Genomic DNA, 26,903 nt, shown 5'->3' with positions numbered 1-26,903 from the left:
AATGTGCATCATGCTCGTAGTGCCATTAACTGGTATCGGCACCCCAAATGTGGTCAGTAAATGTGCATGATGCGCAGAGGTGGGTGGGGCCCTTACATATATAAGCGTATAAGATATTTTAGCAATTGGGTTTACAATTATGTAAAGTTGGAAAATTGCTGTGACCACGGCACTCCATGCGTCACATGTATGCATCAGGTGAGGCAGAGAGAAGCACTGTAGCGGATGACAGGTCCTAGCATAGGTAGACATCCATTCACAGCTCATCATCAGTGATTAGAGATCTGCTCATCTGTGGCAAACCTTAGCAGTACATACCCAGCAGCAAACTATATGGCAGTTATGCCTTTATCTGAACAACCACACATCAGAGAAGCTGGGCTGTTCGTAAACTAGTCTGCAGCAAGCAGCAGATTAAAACAATAATAAATACATTCACACAGGAACTTCTATCCTCCCCACCCCCTTATCCCTCCTTTTCAAAAGTGCTGTACTTTAAAAGTTTTTTTTTTTTTTCCTGGCAGCTTGGTGGAAATACAGAGAGAGCTCCGTCTAATAACACACATAGGAAAAGGAAACTGTTGTATAATGCATCCTCATCCCTGTGCACACACAGTCACACACACAAAAGTTTCCTCTGAGCTCCAAGGGATTCTTTAAATCTCATTCAGCACATCCTCAGGCAGAAGCATTTGGGGAGTAAAAATTGGACGTATTCTTCAGCGTTCTCTCCCACCTGTGTCCAGTATTTCTAACTAAAGTGATGCGGTCACTACTAGTGACAGAAAACAAAGAGTGACACTCTTTTGTACATTGGTGGCCCTGCTGCTGACGTCTGTATCTTTTTGCGGCTATTCTGCACCATTTTTCATTTTTTTTTTTCACTTTTTTTTTTTCCTGGGAATAAAATTGTCAGATTGAGTTTTTTTCTGGTGGTGATACGGAAATCTCTGCGGAGGGGAACACTGGAAATGAAGAGAGTCCTCTGCGTGCTTTTCGGCATATGGCTGGCTACTTTTGACAGGACAGGTAAGAGTTTCGGTCTCTTTAAATGTGAATCTGCTTTGCGTGATAAATAAGAGCGTATATGATTACTGTATTGTGCGAATGAATGATCTTCAAGGACTCAAGGATTGCTGATAAGAATAGGGTAGTGTAAGGGTCAAGCGGGATACCAGCGCTTGTTGCGACAAAACTGCATCAGTTGTAAGCGATTTTCAAGCGCGCCTGAGTTTCATTTGAGGGCTCGTTTCTGCCTGAGATCTTTATTTGCTTACCAAGGTTAAATGAACCCCTTGTGTTGAAAATGAAACAGCCAACAGGAAAAATGTTTGAGGATGAGTTAAGAGTTAAAATGTTTGAGTTAAGAGATGAAAATGTTTGAGTTAAGAGATGAAAATGTTTGTAATTGAGCTTCCAAAAATGGTTCCCTTATCTCAGTGGAAATAGGAATAATCATTTCATTGTAGTTCCAAACTGGGACTAAAACTCACACACGTGAGGTGTTGCTTATTATCTGCTTATTATTTGTATTATTATCCTTTTATATTTGTCATAGTGAGGATTTTTTGCAGCCTTTGCAGCATTCTGCAGCATGCAGGGGGTAATGTTATTTAACAAACAGTGAAACAAATATTGCAAGGGCTCTGTTCACAGGAGCTTACAATCAAGCAATAAGTTGCAAATAAGGTTATTGATAAGGGTATCATTTCATGCTCCTATGTGATCAAATATTTCATGTGTATAAATGTGTACAGATGTATACTAGGTAGGTACAGAAGAATTGACACCTGACCCTAATGTAGAAGGACCATCCTAAGTTTTGTCCTGGAATTTTTTTTACCTGAATTTGAACATAGATAATTTTCACTTTAAAATTCCTTTTTTTTTTTAGGAAGGGGCAGTGGTAACAATATGGATGTTTTTTAACAATCTATCACCTCTGCCTAAAAGCTTTGTATTATTATGGTTCTTACAGTCATCATATTTTAATGTATTATGATGGTCACGTTAACACACTTTGATGGTGGAATAGTTTGCAGCATTCAGTACCTGCTAAGTGTAATGCTAAAGTGATTTCCAAACATTTTAGCCAAAAAGAGCTGCAACCAATCAGAAGCATTGTTCCATGCTGTCATTGCAGATCAGAGAATTAAAGCTAGAACCTAGTTACTTGCTATTGGCAGCAGCCCAACTGGTTCCGATAATACATCTTTATGATGTATGGCTAACCTAAGAGTGCAACATGTCCATCTCAGTTCTGAAATGAAATCACAAATTATTAACACACAGCACAAGTAAACCATATGTTGGCCAGTTACACCCAAAATGTAAACAAGGTAAAATCTTGACCGCAGTAGACCCTGGTTTCCAAAACGCCCATAAACATCATGCAACATCTGTTATTGCCGGAGAATGGCTTACATAGGATTTAGACTGTAAAATGCACATCACAGCTAATCACCAGGAACTATTTGAACTTTTATAAGTGCTACACCACAACCTCAAACTCTTAATTAAACACTGCCGTGCTAACTGCTTAACCCCTAATATATCAAGCAAGCTAAACTTGGTGGGCATCTGTTGTCTCTAGATCTGTAGGTATATCTTTAATAACATATACTAGAAGTGACGAATACGTTTTTTTTTTTCTATGGCAAAATGCCAGCTCAGCTGTCGTAGATTTTTGGTCTTTTTCAAAGGCTTCCAGGGAAATCTAAAAAAAATTATGTCCATCCCTAACACACATGTCGAGTACAACTGAGCTGTCCATGTCTGGGACACTGAAGTATTTAATAAGGCAGAGCAAAAAAGATTATGATAATGAGTAAAATGCTGTAACCCATAGTAACCGATGAAAAACTGTCATGATGGATGACTCATGATTGGCTGCAGTCAGCTGCTGCCCTTTGCTTTTTACTTTTTAATTAAGTCTAATGCCTTTTCTAATCACAACAGTAATGTAAAGTCTTTTATTAAAAATAGCATTATTGTATCTTCCTGTTATGTAGCATACCAAACTTAAAGGAACCTGTTACGATACAAACATACCATTGGCACATGAGTTTTGCGCCTTTCAAAATGCAGGTGCCATTGCGTTTGGAAAGGTGCAAACTAGGGGGCTGTCATCCTCGTTCATACTTTACAAATAACAAAGAACCAATGTGGAGGTCTTGAGTTTGATGCCTGCAATTTCCACACCAATGACTTACTAGGTGTAGAAGGATGAAGATGACAGCTGCTCTAAAATCAAGTTGCAATGAAATCTTTCATACTTCTATTCTGATACCCTGTTTCCCCGAAAATAAGACCTAGCGTGATTGTCAGTGATGGCTGCAATATAAGCTTCACCCCCCAAATAAGCCCTACCCTGTTTCCCCAAAAATAAGCCCTACCCTGAAAATAAGACCTACAAGGACTTTAACTAGGGCTTATTTGGGGGGTAGGGCTTATATTGCAGCCATCACCGACAATCACGCTAGGTCTTATTTTCGGGGAAACAGGGTAGGTTCCATTTAAATCTCATTTAAATATGAGATAAATCTCATATTATCTCATATGGAAAGCTATCACATATTATGACAGCTACAAGAACTGACAATGTCTTTGATTACACATTTCTCAATTTCTCAACATTTTTCAATTTCTATCGTCTTTCTTTCTGAAGCTTCATAAAAATCTAATTTGTGTTTTTTTTTATCTATCTATCTATCTATCTATCTATCTATCTATCTATCTATCTATCTATCTATCTATCTATCTATCTATCTATCTATCTATCTAGTTTACAAAAACATACATACATACAATTTTTTTTTTAATTATGATCAAATTGGCTTATAAATTTCAATCTCAATAACGACCATTCTGAATCGTAGTAATGTTTACATGAAAATCTTTTGATATACTTGATTTACATATTTATTTACTATACCCCTATTTGTTTTTACCAGACCTCAACATTTTTGTCAACCTGCTACAAAATGTGTAATAAATTTTACAAGGTCTTTACTTATATTCTTTTAACAATGAACTACCATTTAGTTTGTGTTTGAATTCCAACCTGGGAGCTATAAAGACAGCTCCCAATCCAACTACTGGGCATAATCAGGCAAAGAGGAAAGCAAACAAAAAATATGCATATCAAATGAAAATAATGAATTAGAGCCACCAGAGAAAGGCATAAATAAGTTGCCAAGATCCCAAACTCAGTGAGTAGTAACCCCCAAATATTTACTGGGACTTGATACCCTGTTTCCCCCGAAAATAAGACCTAGCGTGATTGTCGGTGATGGCTGCAATATAAGCCCTACCCCCCAAATAAGCCCTAGTTAAAGTCCTTGTAGGTCTTATTTTCAGGGTAGGGCTTATTTTTGGGGAAACAGGGTAGGGCTTATTTGGGGGGTAAAGCTTATATTGCAGCCATCACTGACAATCACGCTAGGTCTTATTTTCGGGGAAACAGGGTAGGCAACTTATCTATAAAGTCCCAGTAAATATTTGGGGGTTACTACCTTTTTTCATCAAATGAAAATATGGCAAGGAATAAGGTAACAACTGGTCAGTATTAATTTTTCACAAGCTTGACAACAGTAGAATCTGATTTGTTGCCACATCACTATTTCACTTTGCATTGTCCCTACAAGCCATCCATTCTGACTCACACAGGCCAACCATTATACACTATATTTCCAAAAGTACATGAACTTTAATGGCATCCCAGTCTTAGTCCGTAGGGTTCAATATTGAGTTAGCCCACCCTTTGCAGCTATAACAGCTTCAACTCTTCTCGGAAGGTTGTCCACAAGGTTTAGGAGTGTATCTATGGGAATGTTGGACCATTCTTCCAGAAGCGCATTTGTGAGGTCAGGCACTGATCTGAACGAGAAGGCCTGGCTCTCTGCTCCCAAAGGTGTTCTATTGGGTTGAGGTCAGGACTCTGTGCAGACCAGTCAAGTTCCTCCACCGCGAACTCACTTCTATGTCTTTATGGACCTTGCTTTGTGCACTGGTCCAAATCATTTGGTGGAGGGGGGATTGTGGTGTGGGGTTCAGGGGTTGGGGTTGGCCCCTTAGTTCCAGTGAAAGGAACTCTTAAGGCATCAGCATACCAAGACATTTTGGACAATTTCATGCTCCCAACTTTTTGGGAATAGTTTGGGGATGGTCCCTTCCTGTTCCAACATGACTGCACACCAGTGCACAAACATTCCCATAGACACACTCTCAAACCTTGTGGACAGCCTTCCCAGAAGAGTTGAAGCTGTTATAGCTGCAAAGGACGGACCAATTCAGTATTGAACCCTACGGACTAAGACTGGGATGTCATTAAAATCCATGTGCATGTAAAGGCAGGTGTCCCAATACTTTTGGTAATATGTGTATCTACTACTATATGCAATCTCTTGCCCAAGAGATACTATTCTTGAGTAATGAAACTATATTACACAGTTTACTACACAAATGACCTGTCTTGTCATGTAACAACTGTTATGCAGCGTACACACGGTCGGACTTTTCGACCAGACTTGTCCGACGGATCAAATCCGGCGAACAATCCGATCGTGTGTGGGCTTCACCGGATCTTCAGCGGACTTTTCCAGTAGCAAATCTGATGGACTTTAGATTTGGAACATGCTTCAAATCTTTACGTCGTAACTCCGCCGGACCCAGAAATCCGCTCGTCTGTATGCTAGTCCGACAGACAAAAACCGACGCTAGGGCAGCTATTGGCTACTGGCTATCAACTTCCTTATTTTAGTCCGGTGTACGTCATCACGTACGAATCCGTCGGACTTTGGTGTGATCGTGTGTAGGCAAGTCTGTTCGTTAAAAAGTCCGTCGGAAGTCCGTTGGAAAGGCTGTCGGACAAATCCGGTCGAAAAGTCTGCCCATGTGTACGTGGCCTTACAGATCACTCTTAGTCAACACTGACACAGCCAGGTACTCTTGTCAAACCAACAGTGCTATCTCTTCTAACTATTCTACCCAATCTCAAGTCTAATTATCAATCTAATCTCTATGGACTCTCTACCCTACAAAGGCACTTATAAGCTACAGTACTGTATGTTGTTACTAGCAGAAAGTGTATGTATTGTATCTAGTATACATACATATAGTACAATGATGGCGAACATTGGCACCCCAAATGTTTTGGAACTACATTACCCATGATGCCCATGCACTCTGTAATGTAGTTGAGCATCATGGGAAATGTAATTCCAAAACATCTGGGGTGCCAAGGTTCGCCATCACTGATATAGTATATAATTAAGCCAATTAAGTAGAACATTTGCTAAACATCTAATTTGCTAAACATAAAGCTGCATTTACCTTTCACATACTCTCTTTAATGATGTTCTTTCAGCACCTAGGAGGCTTATCCACATAGTGACAACAGATTACAGTACATGACTACATTGGAACCCAACAGCAAAAGAATTTTGGAAAGTTTTGTTGAATTATAATATTTTTGAGCAGCAAATACGTGGTATGGAAAACAAGAGTAACAAATACAGCTACTGAAAAAGCACAAAAATGAATATTGTGTTATAGAGCTACTTGAAGTTGTAGTTACTCCCTGCCTCCAACAGTCAATACATATCTAAGGCCAGTATATTCTGACTGTGATACTGCCCTCCATTATTTCCTTAGAATTCTAATTGTTACCTTCAAATTTTTTCTAGTACACGAGTTCAGTAAAATAGAACATAAAAATGAGACAGTAATCACCTGATTAAGGTGTTTTTTGGGTAGTATAAAACTAATGCCCCGTACACACGAGCCGAAATTCTGCCAGCAAAAGTCCAATGAGAGCTTTTGGTCTGAAAATGCGACCGTGTGTATGCTCCATCGGACTTTGTTGGCGGAATTCTAGCCAGCAAATTATTGAGAGCATGTTCCCAATTTTTTGGTCGTAAAAAGTTCCGATCTGAAATTCTGATCGTCTGTACCAATTCCGATGCGCAAAATTCCTACGCATGCTCGGAAACAATTCAACGCGGAAGCATAGAACTTAATTTTCTAGGCTCGTCATAGTGTTGTACTTCACCACGTTCTTGACGGTCAAAAGTTCAGCAAACTTTTGTGTGACCATTTGTATGCAAGCCAAGTTTGAGCGGAATTCTGTCAGAAAAACTATCCAGGATTTTTCTGACGGAAATTCCGCTCGTGTGTACGTGGCATAAGAGGCCACTTTATGAAGGAGATTGAATATCGCCATCAGCTTTCCGCTAGGCATAATCTGCTAGGCAACACACACTGGGGCTGGCATTTTGTAACCTATTCACAAAATTCGGGCCACGTCGTGGAGCCTGTGGTACCCCACAGAGGCCTCTCTGACATTTGCAGCAAGGCGAGCTCAGCAAATTAAGAAGAGCTGGTCATGCCTCTTTGACAGATCATGCAACTGCACTCTCCTCCCAGTAGTTTTGTCCATCCCATTCTTTCTTATTGTGTTGTGTTATTGTTGTAGTATTTTTTTGGGGGGGGGGTGAGCTTGTTAAATGGACCGTAAAAGTTGTTCTAAGGGTTCAAGGTTTTTTTACCTTCACGCATGAACGCTTATACTCCCTCCAGCGATGTGCAGGAGAGCCTCGTGCTGTCCGGAGACTCTCCCTCCTTATTGGCTGAGACAGCAGCGACAGCCAGTGAGCCAATGAAGAGAGAGGGCGCAGGGCCGAGCTATGGCTCTATGTGTGAATGGACACACACAGCCGAGGCTCGAGAGTGAGCCTGTTGGGGTGCCACCATTGCAAGCTGCTTGCTCTAGGGGCACTTGGCAGGAGAGAGGGGACCCAAGAAGAGGAGGATTGGGGCTGCTCTGTGCAAAACTGCTGCACAGAGCAGGTAAGTATGACATATTTATTGATTTTTTAAAAATTGCCTTTAATATCACTTTAAGTCGCAAATTTATGCGGGCATGCAGATGTCAGATCTCAGTAGAAACTTCAGTCAGGTCAATTAGAAAACCTGCCCCAATCTCTTTTTTTTCTTGAGCCAAGCAGCACATTAGCATCTGCTAACAGTGCCCCCTTTCCTCTATATATCTAAAGGTGTTACAAAAGTAGCTTTGAAGGTTATGAAGTTAATGTGAGAGAAGGGTAATATGCCAGTCACACGCTGAAGACCATATTTAAAAGTCAGCAGGAATTAGGCAACCCTATCCTTAAACTGCCCACCCCCCAAATGCATTCAAGTGTTACTAAACCCACAACAGTAAAATCAGTCAGTATAACGCATGCTTGTTATATTAGCTGTGGAACCTAAGGGTTTAATCTTCTGCATTGTGTAAAAAGGCTGTTTGATCCTTTCTTCTCTGATTCTCCCCTTCTTTTACTGACCCCAATCCATCTGCTGATAGTACAGAGCCTTGGGGGCACTCTGCACATGCTCAGTTTAGGGTGCATTGCTAGATTTTTTTTTTTGGGAGGGTGCATGTGATCAGCACAGGGCCAATCAGCACTGTCCAGACAGAGGATCAGGGATCATGCAGCCTCATAGGACAGTCAGGGGAGAATGAAAACTCCTCCCACAAGCTTTAACCAGTGCTCTGCCGGACGCTGATAGAAGTCGCAAGACTGCTATAAAATGTTGACGAGAAAAGGGATTTAGCAGTTTATATTTACTAAAATAATTGTATTTCCATGTTCTGTGTACTGTGGGAGATCAGATATAGTGAATTCAGGGTCCTGGGTTTAGTAACACGTTAATGCTTGTTAAGTCTAGAAGAGATGAAAAGGTTGTAATACTCATGTTACTCTCAGTCCAGCCAGCTCCAGCACACTCCTCTTTTCCCTCTAGTTAGTTTTCTGGGCTGTGGGTGTTTTTTCAGCATCTTCATGTACAATGCAGGGCTATTAACCCTGCATTGTATGTGGAGGAGGCGGAAGTGCCACAGCAGCCAGGAGCGTCTTATGCCGCATACACACGACCGGTTTTTCCATCAGAATAAACTCTGGCGGTTTTTCCGACAGAGTTCTGCTGAAACGGACTTGCCTGCACACGATCTGCCGGTCGTGTGTACGCGGCATAAGTAAGAGGCTTCACAGGACTGATCACACCACTGGAGGAAGGAATGAGGCAAGAATTACTTTGCACTCCTGCAACCCTAGACTGAATGAGCAATTAACCCTTTGCGGTGGGGGAAGAGTAGATTTAATTAATAGAGTTAGGCTTTAAGGAATTTAAGATGTGAATTGTTAAGGATACTGGCAAATTTCTGATTACCTTAAGTTGTTTATTTGGCTTTTAACTTTAGTAAAGAATTTAAAATGTTTTTTTCCAGGCTGCTTTTAGAGTTTGGCTGCCACAAGCACAACATTTGCCATTTACTGATAGTTGGAGAGCATATCAATTTTATCATGGATTTGGGCTGTCTAGGGATCTCTTTTTTTATAGGAAATTAAAATAGTGAGGTGAGAAGGTGAAACAGTTTAGTCCAGAATCGGATTGCTATTGGGCAGGACCAGCAAATATGCTTAATTTTACCATCAGAATCAAAGCCACTGAAACATTTCATAGAGGGATAGGGATGGAAGTGTGGAGGTGGGCTATTCTGATGAGAACTTAATATCATCTCTACATAAACTTATAGGCAAATTCAATACTAGTTGTATGAAAGAGCATTTAGAAATTAAAATCCATATTAATACCCAGTCTTCAATGAGGGCCTAAGAATGGTTTGAGAGATAGCATGGGGAGTTCAACTGTGAATAAAGAAGGAATATAAAGTCTTCTAGTCACATATGTTCAAAGAATGGTTAGCAGAATCCCTGCAACCCACTAGAGAGGAAAGCCAGTGGCAAATTTGTATACATCTTAAGAATTCTCTGGGAGAAGGGTGTGCCAGATCTGTAATAGTTTCCCACGTGTCGGGTTTGTGGGAGTGGAGAAGGTGTTAAGCTGTGTAAAAGTTATGTGATAGCCACCATTTAAAGCAGTATTAATGCCAAAACCCCAAAATATCATATATTGCAGCTTACCGATCATTACATGTGGTGACTGCATTTGTTTTCTTTTCTAAGTGATTTTCCCTCTGTTTTTACCTGGTGATGTGGCCAATAACACACCTATATTTGAGTACCCCCACACTGGATGAAGGAGCACAGGGTTATCTTTGGACAGCAGCATTGTTAAACTGGAGGGAGGGGGTGTTAGATGCCCTACCAGATTTAGAATACACTAGCAAATTTAAGCCAAACTCCAGATCACACTTTATAAGCAGTTACAGCAACATTTTTTTTATTTTGGAATAAAGGTTTTACATAAATAAAACAAAAGCTGGTCATTAAAAGGACCTCTGTCAGTGGTAAATGGTTTGTCTCATCCTTGTAACTGCTATATATACAGAAGAGCTTGTTCTGTGGAAAAAGAACAGGCTAACTGGTCAGATTACCGAGTGAAAATAAGGGAAAGAAAGGCTAAAAGGGAAAACTAATACTGCCATCACATCTAAGAATTGGTAAGCTGAAATATAATAAATATTTGCTTTTGGATTTAAAACTACTTTAAAGACAGGATTGGAGGTATGAATTTCGGAGGGATCCAGGTGATAGAGGCATGTGCTACGGGTGATCCATAGAAAGTTTTGTAGTTTATCTAAAGAGGTGGTTTGGTTTTAACTTGTAATATGGGCTGCTTAAAAATATTTGTATATATAATGTTCTTAAACATTGTTTGTCTAGAAATTCTAGAGTGACTTTGATGCCAAATGTAGGATAAAGTATAGCTTTGTATTAATTAGGCGGCAATGTGGGCACAGATATTAGGAGTGTATGAAAGGGATATAGTAATTCGGGGAGTATAGCCATTTAGTAGCATAAATGGGGCCAAACAAGGGGGGAATCTATGGGATTCTGAAATATTTAGGGTTTGACAAATTCAACAAAAGCGAGGATAATCATTTTTTGTGTTTAGGGAATTATAAGTAGAGGTAAGTATAGTGGCATGGTAATCTAGGGTAGTGTGTGCCCAGTCAAGAATATAAATATCTTTCAGTTGGTTAACTATTTGTACGAGAAGGGTAATATTCAGGGCTTGTGACTTGGATTGGTTAAGTTGAAGATAAAAGAGAGGTTATCTTTAGTTTGGAAAAGGGATAAGAATGTAGTATTGTTTGGGAGAGGGTAAGTAAAATATTGTCCCAAAGAATGAAACGCTTTGGACAGAGCTAAGCAGATCTCACAGTCAGTAGAAGAAAGATAACTGTAAGCGCAAAGAAAGTGTAACTGTAAACATATAAGTGGGTGGATAGGGCAAATATTTGTGTTTGTCCATAAAAGATCAATACTGTATGATGACTGGCGGCTGCTGTCCTCAAAGAAAGCCAGCTCTGTACACAGGATAAGAAAAAAGGACAACACAGGAAGCCCCATCACGCGTTGCAGGGGGTCCGCTGTCGATCCAGTGGCCACCAGGAAGTCATCCGGAACCAGCGTGGAACGAAGGAAATGACATCACCAGAAGCGGAAAAGCAGGTGGCGCTTCTTGTGTTCTCCCTGTTTTTACACTCTGTCAGTAGCTCACTAGCAGAGATCACCATAAGTGCAGAGCTGGCTTGTGTGTGTGTATATATATATATATATATATATATATATATATATATATATATATATTAATAAATGGAAAACAGTTTTACACTATCTAGAGCCTTCTTTTCTTTTCTTTCCTGCGGATGGAGAGAGAGAGAATTTACCACCCCATGAGGCTTGGAAAAAGTCCCAAGAGGGGGGAGAGTGATTCTGTGGATTCATAAACATGTGTATGACCTCTGTGGATGCAAGATCTTACCATCTGGTGAGTGAGCACTTTGATGGTTTGGTTGAGGTCAGTTTTAATACGTGTCTGAGATCTGTTAGCACTAGCAGTTCCTCTGGTTAGTGGACTGGACATATGAAGTACATTAGAGTATATATTCTACTGAGTTTTTAGTGCAATTTAAGTTTAATATAAAGGACTGTATATTTCACTCCTTTTTTGTTAGCTGCTTTTTATGTGTTAGCACAGTTTAGTGATTGGTTTATTGAAGTAAAATACTTCCATGAGCTTGATATTTGGGTCAACATAGGATCAACATAGCTAGTGGTTTAAGGACAATAATAAAATTGATGGGGGGAAAAAGGGCAATCATGCCTGGTGCCTGTTTCTCTGGGAAGGAATAGTGTGTGTGTGTGTGGGTGGGGGGGGAGGGCTGAGGATGATCCTGCATATGAAACTTCAGCAGTAGGAAAGGTATAACAGGCTCAGACTCTAGAGAAGAATTGACATCTTTAATTTCATTAAAAGTGGTGGTAATCACAGGAGAAGGTATGAAAATCTAGTTGTATGTCTAATGAAAGATGAAAGTTCTTGTCTTTGATGTAAAGTATAGATAAGGGCAAGGATTTTTGCAAACAACTTAATGTCAGAATAAAGGAAGAGGAAGAGGGATTGGGAAGTATGTTGTTAGGGCTTCTAATTTTAATAGGGTGGGGGATAGGGAGTATTCAAAGTGCCTTGCTAGGAGAGGTCCTGGTTTTGTGGCTGAAAAGTAGAACTGTGTCTAGCTTCAGGGTGCTTTTTGAGGTTTGGAGATGGTGAAAGTTTCTATATTCTCTCTGTCTGTGATCCATTCAAAGTCCCACTTTTCTGAGGAAATTGGTCTTATTAGCTGGTGAAAGTTTAAATGTTTTCTCTTGGTCTGCTAAGAGAGAAGTTTGATGTTGGATGCCCTTCGTTTTTTTTTAACACAGCTATGGGGATATTGGCTCCTCTCAGGGTTGCTTTATGATCTACCCAGACGATAATAGGGAAGTTGGTGGTTGCAAAATTGTTTTGGAAATAGGATATGAGAGCATCTTGCAGTTCGAAGGCAGTTTGTTGAGTGGAAAGGAGGGATTCATTAAGTCTCCAATTAATATTGCGAGTGGGGATGTGATAGTGGTGCATTTTAATATGACGGGAGAATGATCGGACCAGGTTGTGGTAAGAATGGTGCATTTCTCAAAGGATGGGATAACTTGTAGTATTGTGAAGAACTGGTTTGTGCATCCAAAATATAACGGGAGTGAGAATAAAGGTGAAATCTATTTGGCGGGAGTTAAGTTCCCAAGGAAGGTCAATTAGGTTATTTTCTGCTAGGAGAGATTACATAGAGGTAGCTTGGGTTATAGTGAGAAGGGGGTTTGGGTGGGTAACCAGAGCCCTTTATTTTTTTACGAACATAACTTGCTTACAGGGGTCTTTGGTCACATGTCTTCTTCTTTCTTCAGTGGAGGGCAAATCCTAAATGCTGCAGAGACTATAATGCAATTGCTGGCAGAATTCTTCTGTGAGCTCAGTGTGGTTTAAAGATGTGGAAGGGTTCTTGATTTTGTTTTAGCACCAACAGGTCAATGGAATTTCATTTTTTTTTAAATAAACTGACATTTTATCAGATATTCTGAATGTCCCTTTAGACCTAGTGTACACGGGACACTGAGGCAATCTCTTCTGAACATTTTTTTTGACAGCTTGAAACCGACATTTAAAAATGTCCATTTAGCCGCGTTTGCATGCCGCGTTTAGCTGCGTTCGCGTCTAGGAGCATTTATTTAAGATAACATCATAAGACCCTCCCAAAGCACAAAAAAACAGTATTATTTAACAATTTCAGCCATTCTGTGAGACTAGAGTGAGTAGCAGCAGCTGAGAGAGCAGCAGTGTACTTGTATCTACCTCAATTTCGGTGCTTTTACTATGGATCCCATAATGAGCATATGTGAGGAAATGCACCTGACGTTGCTGTTGATGAGGCTGGAAAGACGTCGGAAATTGCGTGCGAGGACCAGAGTTTGTCGCTACTGGACTCATCCATTGATTGCGCAGCGCATGTCTGTAGGATATTTTTCCAACATGTATGTACAGCTAGTGGTGTATTGGATTGGATCATTAGGGGTATATAAATGGTCTATGAAGAATTGCAAGCAATTACAAGTTTTTAAAATATTTTTTAGTGGTTTTTCATCATTTGCTATCATTTTTACGTTTTGTAAAAAAAATAGGGCACCTTTAAAAACGCTTCTAAATGAAAACGCGGCTAAATGCCGGTACCGTGTTTAGACACGCTTGGCGTCTGAAATGTCGGAAACTTCGGTGTCTGCACACCAACAGCGTGCGAGGACCAGAGTTTGTCGCTGCTGGACTCATCCATTGATTGCGCAGCGCATGTCTGTAGGATATTTTTCCAACATGTATGCACAGCTAGTGGTGTATTGGATTGGATCATTAGGGATATATAAATGGTCTATGAAGAATTGCAAGCAATTACAAGTTTTTAAAATATTTTTTAGTGGTTTTTCATCATTTGCTATCATTTTTACGTTTTGTAAAAAAAATAGGGCACCTTTAAAAACGCTTTTAAACGAAAACGCGGCTATATGCCGGTACCGTGTTTAGACACGTTTGGCGTCTGAAATGTCGGAAACTTCAGTGTCTGAACTGATTTTTTTGCCTTCAAAGAAAAGCCTCTAAACGCAACTCTAAAACGACATTAAACAAACCTGTGTACATGTACACATAAGATAACATTGGTTGAGTTCAGGGGCAGCTGAAAAAAGCATCCAACTGCCTCTGAACGTCCGTTTACCAGAAGCAGTGTACATGAGGCCTTACTGTTCTATCTTTATCCCTAAGCACATTTAGAGACATTTGGATCTGTCCATCTTACGATGGCAAATCGTCCCTGATGTTTAGACACTCATTATTAGTCCAATAATGTCACCGAGCAAGATCAACTAGACTTTGGCTCCCCCCTACAAGAGATTAACTACAACTCTCTTAATGCATTTGGGCAAGGGACTAAGAACAAACAGAGGAACCAATATCTGCAATTTATTTTCAGCTTATTAGCTCTACAGAACTAAAATCTCCTTAATACTGAGCATCTGGATGACATTTCACACAGACTTTACTCTCAGGATATATGAAAAATACCACTGCTAATAAGTTAAAAAAAAGAAATTGCATTAGAGCATCAAACAGAACTTATCACTTACCAGATGTTCACACAACACTCCCAAGGGACTGTAGCTTATGTTATTTTGTGGATAGCCTGTGCTATATCATGAGTTTCACTGTGGCTTTGCAGCACTGTCTAAATATGTGCTGTACACTGTGCTTTCAAGTCTTGGCTGTAAGGTGCCTAGTAAAGATGGAAAGTAGTACCTAGTGTTGACCACTAGTGGGCGACAAGTGCAGCATCCATGAATTTCAAGCTGTCAAAAAACGAGAGCACTTTAGTATTATGATAACATTTGTTTGTGTTGAGGACCCCAGTTACATTACAAATAGGTCCTTGTTTAGTACAATTTGCATTATGTATAATACAAATTGCACTATATATATATATTTTTTTTTTCTTTAGCATTATTACAGATTTTTATTTGTTACGCACAGCAGGTTAGTTTTCTGCTTATATTTTTTAGTTACATTATATATTGACATAATTATTTCTATGTTCTGTTTCTGTTTTTTAGATTGTTATTCTAGTTTTAAATGCTAAAGGATGGCTGTATTTTTGCTCTTAAAGCCTAACTCCAGCCATTTTTTTTTTACTATAGGTAGATACAAAACACTAATTAATGCAGATGTGTATTTATTTAAAAATGATTAAATCTATTTTTGAATACAACTAGTGTGAGTACCTGAATTTGATTTGATTTCCACCTTTTGTAATCCTTGTGTACAGTAGAACTTTGGAAAAGAACTAGGGGCCAAACAATTGGGCTGCTTGAAAATAAGATGACAAGAAATGTGTTGATAGGAAATGTGTCCAGTGCCGTGCACCCCTACTTGCATTTTTGTCAAACCTGATGTGCAGGACCCTTTACAGCTGCTTCTTCTCCACTGACTACACAGGCTGGCTGCATGCATCTCCAGACCAGAGCCATTGATAAGGGGGTAGCATTTGCCCTCTTTTATGGGGCCCAGACCCATAAATTCAATAGGGGGGGCTCAGAGCAGCAGGAGTGGGCGCAATTACTGGAACCAATCCTCTTATGGCCCTCCCTGTGTTTACAATGCTTCAGTTTGTGAACAAACAGGGAGCCTCTGTAAAGAGCGCTTCCCGTTCTTCACTCCGCAGAAAGAAAAAAAAATATGACTGAGGGCTTATTCTCACAGGTATTCTGGTTGCATGTATGAGTGGTTTATTCATGCATCTGAAGCTGCCTGTTAGGCTTGGTTTACTGTTCTTGTCAGCTAGGCTGTATAGGACTTCATGATTTCTAACAACAGCCATGCTCCAGATGATTAAAAATGCCTCTTCTTGCTGTACTGGCTCCTGTCCCCATGTGAATGAGCCATCAATGGCCTTACCCTCTTCTATCAGCATGATCTTGCATGTAAATGCTTGGATGTGTGGTTGCCACCATACAGCTGCAGCTTATCTGGATTGTATGCAAACTCTTATGCTCTTTGGCACACTAGTATACAATTTTATGGAGAGTGTACAGTCCTCTGAACCCCTGTGAATTAGCCCTAAGTTTTCATATATATTTGTTTTTATCTCTCTAACAGTGGGGGCTGGTGCTCAAAATTTTTGGGGGGGTGCAAGCAAACTGAAAAATCCTGAAAAAAAAACATCAATTGCAGCCTCACTGTGCCCACCATATGCAGTCACTGTGCCCCATAGAATGCACCCACTGTGCCATCAATTGCAGCCTCTGTGCCCATCATATGCAGCCTGTGGGCATCATACCGCCTCTGTGCCCATCATATGTAGCCTCTGTGCCCATCTTATGCAGCATGTGCTCGTCATATGCAGCCTGTGCCCATCATATGCAGCTTCTGCCCATCATATGCAGCCTGTGCCAATCTTATGCAGCTTCTGTGCCCATCATATGCAGCATGTGCCTGTCATATGCAGCCTGTGCCCATCATATGCAGCTTCTGCCCATCATATACAGCATGTGCCCGTCATATGCAGCCTGTACCCATCTTATGCAGCCTGTGCCCAACATATGCAGCCACTGTGACCCCCCACCCTGCTCGCCCGCCATCAGACCAGCACTTACCGCATCCGGGTGACGGCAGCAAGCTGGGGGATGGGACGGAAATGGCTCCTGCATCCCATGCATCTCCTCCTCCATTCCAGGCTGTTGAGTCCTCGTCCTCTCCTCCTGTGTCAGTGGCGGCGCTGACGGAGTCCGATCCTCCAGCTTCCTCCCCTGTGAGTGTGTGTCTTCCGCCAAAGTGCTTTGGCATTCGGGAAACAGGTCTCACTGACCTGCCTCCTGAATAGCGAAAATGTATTTGCTATGGTCAAACAACAGGGTGGGATCAGGGCGCACCCTCTGCGCCCTGATCCCACATTGCTGGAGGGCAAATCCTAAATGCTGCAGAGACTATAATGCCATTGCCGGTAGAATTCTTTTGTGAGCTCAGTGTGGAAGGGTTCTTGATTTTGTTTTAGCACCAACAGGTCAATGGAATTTCATTTTTTTTTTAAATAAATGCTGGAGTTTGGCTTTAATAGGGAATCTATGCAAACTGACATTTTATCAGATATGCTAAATGTCCCTTTAGGCCTAATGTACATGGAACACTGAGGCAACCTCTTCTGAACGATTCAGAAGAGGAGTCCATGCGTCCGGCATCCTGAAAGGGGCCAGGCGCATGGAACGGGAGGTGGCGGCAGGGATTGGGGGGGGCGGCGCCCATGTGCCCACAAAGCATGGGCCGCCCATGCTCTCTAATTATCTGTTGGCTTGAAATTCAGCTTTAGGGAGTAGATTTATGTGTTAGGTTGAGGCTAAAGTGTATAATTGGAAATATGTGAACTGCCATTACTTACTTGATTTTTTAAAGCATGGAGGGTTTGCCATCTTGATCCTGTCCTTAATAGCAAGAGAGACACAGATCTAGAACAAGCATGCAACCAGCGAATTCTGAAAAAAAATGTATATTATCCTACATATTTGTTATTTTGTCCCCAACACCACAAAGGGACTGGGAATATGAGATGTCATGGCATTGATTCTTTCTCTGCTGAGCAGCCAATCAGTGCTTTTTCCTTCTTTATTTGGCCAGGATAGTAGAGAGGACACAAGCAGGTACCAATAAGTCAACAAGAATCACTGGTCTGTTTGACCTAAAATGAGGGTAAAATAAGGGTATTCCGATTCTGGGTAGGTACCTAGCAGCTCTTTTTGGGTTTTCCAGGCAACATGGGGGGACAGGTGTATCTAAAATCAAACCTTTCATGCAATTGCAACAAAATCCGATCTACACTTTGTAGTGTACCATAACAAATGCTCAGATATTTAGAATCTTTTGCGCTCAAAGCTGAAACCCATAAGCACACCGACATATTCTGTATATGTTGGCTGTTGTTGCATGATGGCTGCAGTATCACAATGATTCAAGACCCAAAATCTAATATCTAAAATGGATAAACAAAAGCTAGTTCACAAGAGATTCACTTATTTTTCAATAATTGCTAGCAGTAGTTTAAACATTTTTGGATATGGTTTCAAAAATCCCTCCTCATTCACTAGTGTACTATGCAAAGAATAAAATAGGATTATGACCACACCTACATCTTCTTGTCTGAGCCAGTACTGAGGGTGTTCTGGGCAGGAAAAGGGAGGTGTTTATTTCAACCAAACCAGCATGTGGAGATATTCCCATCGGAATTTTGATAGAGAAATAATAAGCCAATCAGCTGTTTAATGCCCTCCCCTTTTGTTGATAGAAAAATTCCCTCCAGGCTAGGCAAAAACATTGCAAGGATTTTAGCAAAATTTTAATTCTTACCTGCGCCTGCTCTGTAAACAGGCCCTTTCATTAACCTCCTCAGACAGCTCTTATTTTTATACATGTAGGGGCTCATTTATAATGGAAAAGAGATATTGCAACCTGCTCTCTGCTATTGCATACTCGCGCATTTAAAAAGATCAGGCCATAGTATGCAGCCTAGGGTATCTAATGGAGTTGTCACTGCTTAATGCAGCAGAGACAACTCCATAAATAGAGGAGATATGGTCCTCTTACTTGGACAGGTCATGTGACATTCCTTTTTTCTTTTTTTATACACCTCTTCATTTATAACTATGGCCCTCTACCTGCTTTAGAGTCATGAAGCCAGTTTCTGACCAAACAGCAGCTGCATCCAATCCAAATGGCTGTCAAAATACAATAGCGTCAGCAGCAGATTTGTCCATCAGTGCTGTATAGCGTGGAACGAAGAATCCGCTTTCACCACATCTAAAGACTTGTTGAATCTCCCATTCTTATATGTTGTCACATTGTGCAGTAGAGGGACATCTTTTTTTGAATGGGAGGAATCTGTATGATTGGTCAGATGTACAAAACCTTTGCCAAGTAAAAAAAAAAAAAACTCCTATAAAGGTATTTCATTTGTGTATTTGCCTGTTTGCCTGCAGTTCAACTCTAACTTTTTATGCTACAATTACAGGGACCTTTTAGTATCACGTTTAGTGATAGGTCAGTTTTGCGAAAAAATATACAGACACATTCCCTGATTCAATTTTCATAAATGAGGTTGTAAAATTGTAATACTATGAATGCAATATGCTTGCTACATTCCATTGAAAAACAGCAGGAAATTAAATGAAAATACTTTGTTGACCAGAATGATCACCAGAATGAAAATTAACTATTAAAGTAAACAAGACAAAAAGTGATAGTAAATTAACAAAAGGAATACATGAAAAAAAACAATAGTAAATTGAAATCTGTGTAGCATTAAACTATCTATTTTACTCCAAAGGTTACAGAATGGTAGCACCATTAACAGCAGTTATTGTCCCCTGCAAGGGGTCATTATCTAGATCCTTACCACTAGGGTTTGAGCACTAGGGTCTGGATTTTGACTAAATTATTATCCACAAAGTTACAGTCTTCCCCGCCATTCATTGTTTCGTTTGGTTTATTAAACTACTTAGATTAAATTGGCTGGAAAAAATCTACTGCTTTTTTTTTTTCTTTATTTCGAGGGTGTGTTTTTTTTTTTCTTTTTTTTTGGTGGGGGGGGAGTATTTAGGATCGTTTTGTATATTTCAATACTTTTTTTGAAGATTTTAAAAATATAGCAAGACAGAATGGTACAAAACAGTGATACATTATTCCAAGTTTCATATTAAAAATTAATTCCAAACTGTTACAAAATCACCCTCCTCAATAATAAAAATTATGGATATGGATATGATCATCAATCTTGTATGGATATGTCTCCAGGATTTCAAATATCAGTTCAAAGTTCAGTGGTCCTTGAGGGTGTCAAAAGGAGGTGGGTGGGAGAGATCACCTAGATTTCTACCACTCCTCAATTAAAATTGTTGGTAAGCAAAAATAAGAAGTCAGAGTTAAATAATGAGGAGAGTTGGGAGTTATAGAGTTATATAGGGTTTTTAAAAAGGAGAATGAGAGACGGGTGGGGTGGGGGGAATTGGAGTGGAAGGTTTAGGTTGGGGTTGGGTCCTCGTCAGTTTTCGTTATTTAATTTGGTGTTCTATGTGTTTTTATTTTCCTTTTTTATTGTCTTTTTTTTTTTTTTATTTCTGTGCAAAAAATCAAATATTCAGGTAAAGGAGAAGCCCTTTTTGATCCAGACGCAAATAGGTCTTTTTCCATAACCCTCAGGAACCATTTAAAACCCATTGCAGTCTTAACAACTACCTTCATTTCTCCTTCCCCATTAATTCAAATGCAATTTGCTGAAATGTAAGGTCTCATTATCACTTATCCATACTTTACCTAACCACACTCTAGGGTAAATTTCGGGAGGTAACCAACTAACCCATCATTATGCTTTTTGGACTGTGGGGAGAAACCCACAAAACAACACAGGGATAGTATACAAGCTCCATGCCTATAGTGTTCCAGGTGGGATTCAAACTCACAACAGAGTTCCTTCCTACCATCTGCAGATGACTCAGCTAAGACAGAGCCAAAAGTAAAATAACACAATATAGCTTTAAAAGACAATTCCTGGTCTTTTTTTTTTTTATGATATATTATGTTTTTGAAAAAGGAATGGGTTCTTGCGGTGTACCCAAGAAGAAGGACATGGAGGTCATATGAGGCCCCCATGAGATGAAGTGTGCATCTCATTTCACAGATAAAGCTCTGCAATGCCACATGGGGAGCATAATAAATGTACTTCATGACCTTGGAGGCAATAGCGTAAAAAAAAAAAAAAAAAATCAAGTGCTCCTAGCTAAGTGGTTTTCCCTTTAATTCCAGCAAGTACAGGCTGTGTCTGTGCATTAATATTACATTTGAGTTTGAGCAGTACACTCCATATTATCCCTATGCTTCCTGGCGAGTATTATATTGCAGAGTTTTGTGAGTCATTGAATCCCATCTTGTTCTTCATGTCTTGATATATACACCCTAGGCTGCAATGCATTCTGAGTCATTCGCGGCCATATGGATTACACAAAGGTTCTCTTTGTCCATGAATGCCTTTCTGGTTTGGAATTCTATAGTGTAATGTCATGAGTAATATTGGATGCCATATTTTCCTAGATCATACAATAAAATGCAAACCACAGAATATTGTCTAATTGGGGTGCCTGCATTTTATATAGAAATTGGTTTATGAAAAAGTCTTATATTCAAAATCATTCTTGATTATATTTTGTTTATTCAAGTCTACTCAGTCTTTGCTGTATGTTTGATTTAGTGCATATTTTTGAAATAGTAATGGGACCATTGTTTCCAGATTATTTAGCACTGATAAAAGTTGGCATGCATGTATCCCATAGCAACCAGATATGTGTTCAGGTAAGTCAGATCATTGAATGATTAATTTTGATTGGTTACAAGAAGATTTTGCATTTTACAGAAAGCTATTTGTCTTGCAAAGGGCTTGTGTCGATGGCATCCATCAGTTTGAGACACTTCTGAGACCATTCAGATGCATATCACCATAGACTTGAATAGGAATGCAAAACCCTCTTAAGGCAAAATCTATACAAACAAAAGCTCATTGGCATAGGTCCTAAATATGGTCATTTGTGAATCATTTTTCTTTTTATTTAAATCCAAATCTTTTTTGTTTTTGAATAGAGTAGAGAAGGTTTAGAATCCCTGTCAGTTTTTAATTGCTATCTGTGCCACTGCTGGGTAGGGGATCTCTCTGCTTGTCCTGGCAACTGGACACTGTCACTGAAACAGAGGGTAATGGAAATCTGTCAATGGGAATGCCTATTCTGGTGATAACTGTCTAAGTGGAGTACTCCCCTAACTTTGTGGTAATTTATTTTTACTTCCTGTTGCATCTTTGAGACAGGAAGTGCAGGGAAATCTCCCGATGCAATGGAAAAAGCTTGTGGTTTAGTGCACTCCTACAACATATAGACAATATTTGATAGCTGCTGCAGCTACAACAGATGGCATCGTTGTAAGCAAACAATGCAAAGTTACATAAAGCGCAACTTTTTTAGGCAATTAAGTACCTATTGGACACAAAACAAAAAATACATTTACAAGGGTTTTAACTCTCCCTAAGATGAAATACATGGCTCAATTTGTGGCCAATTCCTGCTGACAACACCACCCGACTCAACAGGTGGGAAATTATCTGCCAAACAGTCACTGCATCCTATCAGATGCCCGTCACTGATTCAGGCAGTTTAGCATGGATGAGGGAATCTTGTATAGCTAGCTTAATCCAAAATAGAAAAAAAAGTTCTGTCTGCATACACAGCTTAAATCAGTTAGTCATTAGTGCTGAAACTAAGGGCATCACCCAGGTCTGTCAGGTACCCAGATAGCAAGCAATTGAGCTGCGAGTATGAAAATGACTTTCTAAGCTATTGCTAGACTTGCCAGGCTTTCAAGCTTGTTGCACAATTGCGGTAAGTCTGCATTGCATGACTCCAGATCAACTTTCTTTGCAAAAAGTCTGCTGCAAGATCTGGGTAAGTTATGTTGTGCAATAAATAAGGGTGTTGTGGAACTTTATATGAGGCAGGTGACAAGACAACTTGGTAAAAAGTATTATGTTTATTTGCATACAATATTATCAATAGAGCCCCTAATTTTCCACTTCTTAATAAGTGATTAAACAGTACTGACTGGCATATTCAAGGCTTTGGATATCTTTTTATATCCTTTTCCATCTTTGTAAAGTTTCATTACCTTGTTACGCAGTTCTTTTGACTTTTCTTTTTTACCTCCTCAAGGCTCAGTGTCTAGCCTGCTTAGTGCATCTATGTGAGAGCTAACAAACTCATTGACAATTTATACACAGACACTATTTGTGATTTAAAAAGCCACAAATGTGGGAAATTACCTTTAATTGCCATTTTAACCCGTGTGTGCCACCTTCTGTGTCTGTACCAAGGCCAAACTTTCCAGGGTATTTAAACTTTTTATATGGTCCGTTTCAGTGATTTCTGTTATCATTATGATTTAAAAAGGATCCAAAAAACTATGTGATAATAAATGGCTTCGTGTGATTGCTATCCTTCAATAAAAGACAGTTTTTTGGCATGATCAGTCATATTAATGCTAAAATTTCACAATTTCTGCCAGGGTATGCAAACTTTTGAGCATGACTGTATATACACACAGCAGTACCCATGTTGTAAGACAAAAATATACCATATCTAGGGGTCATTTGGGGTAACTAAATTGTTGTAATCTGATCTAGATAGAAAATAAACCATATATTAAAGACGTGACTGCATCCAGTAAAGCTTGATGTGTTTCGTGGATTTGCTCCACTTCCTCAGGAGCGGATGCATTGCATAACATATCTGTATATGTTTGCAATAGTCATCCTACCACAGGGGTCACTGTGGCTGAATTTTCATGCTGTAGACTTGCAAAGCTCTTGCTGTAGACTCACCACTGCAACTTTGCGCTTCCTAGAGACCTGCCATGTAAATTTGCTACAAATTGGAAAAGTGTCAATTAGAACTTGTGCTTTAAGTGCTCTGCAAGTGTACAACACGCCAGTGAAAATGTGCAGCACGTTAACAGACTTACAATTCAACACTGCCACAAAATTGTGGCAAGTTATTCTTGCTATCTGGGTAATTGATTTGTGCACAGTCATTCTAAAACATCCAGAGGGAACTAAATATTTGGAAAAACCTGTTTGAGAAAATCCTTTTTCATGATACATGTACATTTTCCTTAAGTGTATAATGGGTGATCTCCCCTAGACTATTTATAAGAGATTGTTAAAGCGTAACTCCACTTTTGGTTAGAAAAAAACATTCCCTTCTTAGTGATCTATGTACATTGCAAGGGTTATAAAAACCTTTGTTGCAGATTCCTACCTTTTGTTATTCTGAATAAATCATTGTTTGTTCCTCTGTGCCTCTGTGCTGATGGGAGTGGTTTCATAATTATCAGTCAGCTGTGGCACCTGCAGAGCACTAATGAGGAAAGCTGCTGGGTCTGTGTCCCTTTAGACATGTTCCTATAGGAGTATCTCACCAAAAATGACATTTTTGTTGCAGGGGATGCCTGAAATCTGACTTGTATCTAAAGCAGACTTCTGGGAAAATTGGTGAGCTAATCACACAAGCAGGAAATTATGTTTATGGGGAGTGGTCAGTACACATTCTGTATACAGAACAACTCCAGGTAGCCATATTGCAATACATTTACAAAAAATGACAGGGGCTGCAGATTGAAAAGGAAAGGTAATTTTTAATGACATTCAAATACATGACCTGTGTCGCAATTGTATACGGTATATTATTTTTTCTCTATTTGCTATTTTTTTCCCCACAAAAGTGATGTTACCCTTTAAAGTAGAACTAAAGACAAAACTTTTTATTGTTATTTTGGATAGAGTATATTCATTTAATCGGTACAGTATTAGTCTGAAAAAATCAGAAGATTAAGACCATGCATGCTCGGAAACAAAAGAATACATTACAATACAGTACAACACATTATATTACTTCTGAAGTTGCATTCTGTCATACAAGAATTTTCGTAAATTTAGCAACTTCTTCATTTTTGATAAGAGTCTAGCATGCAAAAAAAAAATTGGACGATCATTCATTCGATATTTTCATTGTGTGTACGAGGCTTAAGGGTGGGTAATAATCTCTATAAGGTTTTTTGTTGCCATCTGTGTCCCATTCACAATATTTTCCTTCACTTCGTGTACCATAGCCAAGTGAGAGGAAATCCCTCCAAAGTGAAGGAATCCCTCGTTGTCACCATGAGGGTAACAAAGAAAGCAATAAAAACTGACAGAGGTTCAAATCCCTCTCCACTCTATCCAAAACTAAAGGAACTGTTTTGTCTTATACTTTAAAGCTGGACTTGAGCTATACAGCTAAATACACAGAGGAAATACCTATATGGGAGCTGTTTTACCTGCCAAAGAATTAGAATTTCTGTACATCACGTCTGAAGATTTACACAGTTCAGCCAAGTGGATGAGACTTGCAGTTATGTATACAGTGGTCTCTAATGATCGACTTCTGTCAGACAGGCACGTCCACACATGGTTTGTAATTCAGCCTGATGTCCTAAGTCATATAGCAATGCTATCAAAGGCCTATAGGGCTAACATAATAAGATGTACAAGACTGATATAATAAGACATAGCACTGAAATCAGACGTTTGGGACTGACATCATAAGACTTATAGGACTGACATGGTGGGATTTATAGGAATGACATCATAAGACTTATAGGACTGATATCAAATGACTTATAAGACTAACACAATAAGATGTATAGGACTGAAATCACACGACTTATAATGCTGACATCAGAAGAAGTTTGGGACCGAAATGTTAAGACTAAAAGGACTAATAACAATGTATTATTTGTAGGACTGACATCATAAGACATATAGCATTAATTTGAAAGGACTTGTAAGACTAACATAATATGATGTATAGGAGTGATGTCATAGGACTGACATTATAGGAGTACGAGGACTGACTTCATTAAACTTATAGAACTGACATCATAGGATTAAGTCCAGGCTCCATTCAAGTTTTATAAAGCTATGCTGGCAGCCACAATTTAGTTCTGATGTTAATTAGGAACATTTCCATATTGAGCAGCTGCTTGAAACTCTAAAAAAGAGACTCTAGAATGTATCTTTTAATTATCTAACTGTTCAAGGGATACAGAAAAACATTTGTTTAAAATTTACAAATATGTTTCTTCTCTAATATGTGGTCAGATTATGCTTCATTTATATACAGTTTATACCTAATTATAATCAAAAAGTAATTGTATAACTTCATAAGAGACCACTTAGACATCATTATAATATTTGCTTACATTACCAGTGTCAGTGTGTATTATTTTTAAGAAAATAACACAGGTATTTTGGTTTATACAGCATAGCAATCAAAATCCTTCAAGTAAAATAAATAGGGCAAATGGGAGGTTCTGAATGCAGCACGGTAAAACATTGCGGTAGCCTGTAACTAAATACAGCCCCTGGTCTACCCTGTGCAAGGCTAAATACACTCTTTTGTCCCCAGTGCCAGTGGAAGGCTGAGCAATCTTCATGACAGCTGTGAGTATTGGTTCATAGGATAATCAAAGCTGATGTTCTAAACAGTGGATATTTGATAAAGTCGTAATACTTAGTTTAAAGCCCATTCATTTTATTTCAATTATTTACTGTATGTACATTCACTTACATCGAAACTGTCATACCTGCCAAAGGATTTGTATTTTTGTCCACCCACCTTTGAGATTTTTATAGCTCTGCCTTGTTGCTACCGCAGTTAGGCATCGCAACTAGGTCCAACTTCCAGCCCACAGACTTTGATTGGACAGGGAAGGAGCAGCAACAGACTAATGCTGTCATCTCTCTGTTCTTTCTTGTCAGCAAATAAGAAATCAGGACACCTGATTGGCCCTAAGTACTGCCCCACCCTATATGAGTGTTCCATGGGTATGACAAAGGGCTAAAATCA

General features: G+C 39.4%; 1 protein-coding gene across 1 annotated transcript in view; it reads left to right on the top strand.

Annotated features, from left to right (window-relative positions):
- Positions 1-504: 504 nt before the first annotated feature.
- Positions 505-26,903, top strand: part of FLT4 (fms related receptor tyrosine kinase 4) — a 380,521-nt gene continuing 354,122 nt past the window's right edge. The window contains exon 1 of the mRNA XM_073621068.1: positions 505-1,029. Within this exon, the coding sequence (XP_073477169.1) occupies positions 972-1,029 (58 nt within the window). The 5' untranslated portion in view covers positions 505-971. The remainder of the gene's footprint in view (positions 1,030-26,903) is intronic.

This window comes from Aquarana catesbeiana, linkage group LG03 (assembly GCF_042186555.1).
Source record: "Aquarana catesbeiana isolate 2022-GZ linkage group LG03, ASM4218655v1, whole genome shotgun sequence".
NCBI classification, from domain to species: domain Eukaryota; kingdom Metazoa; phylum Chordata; class Amphibia; order Anura; family Ranidae; genus Aquarana; species Aquarana catesbeiana.
Note: the sequence above shows the minus strand (reverse complement) of the source record. Positions and strands in the feature narration are given on the sequence as shown.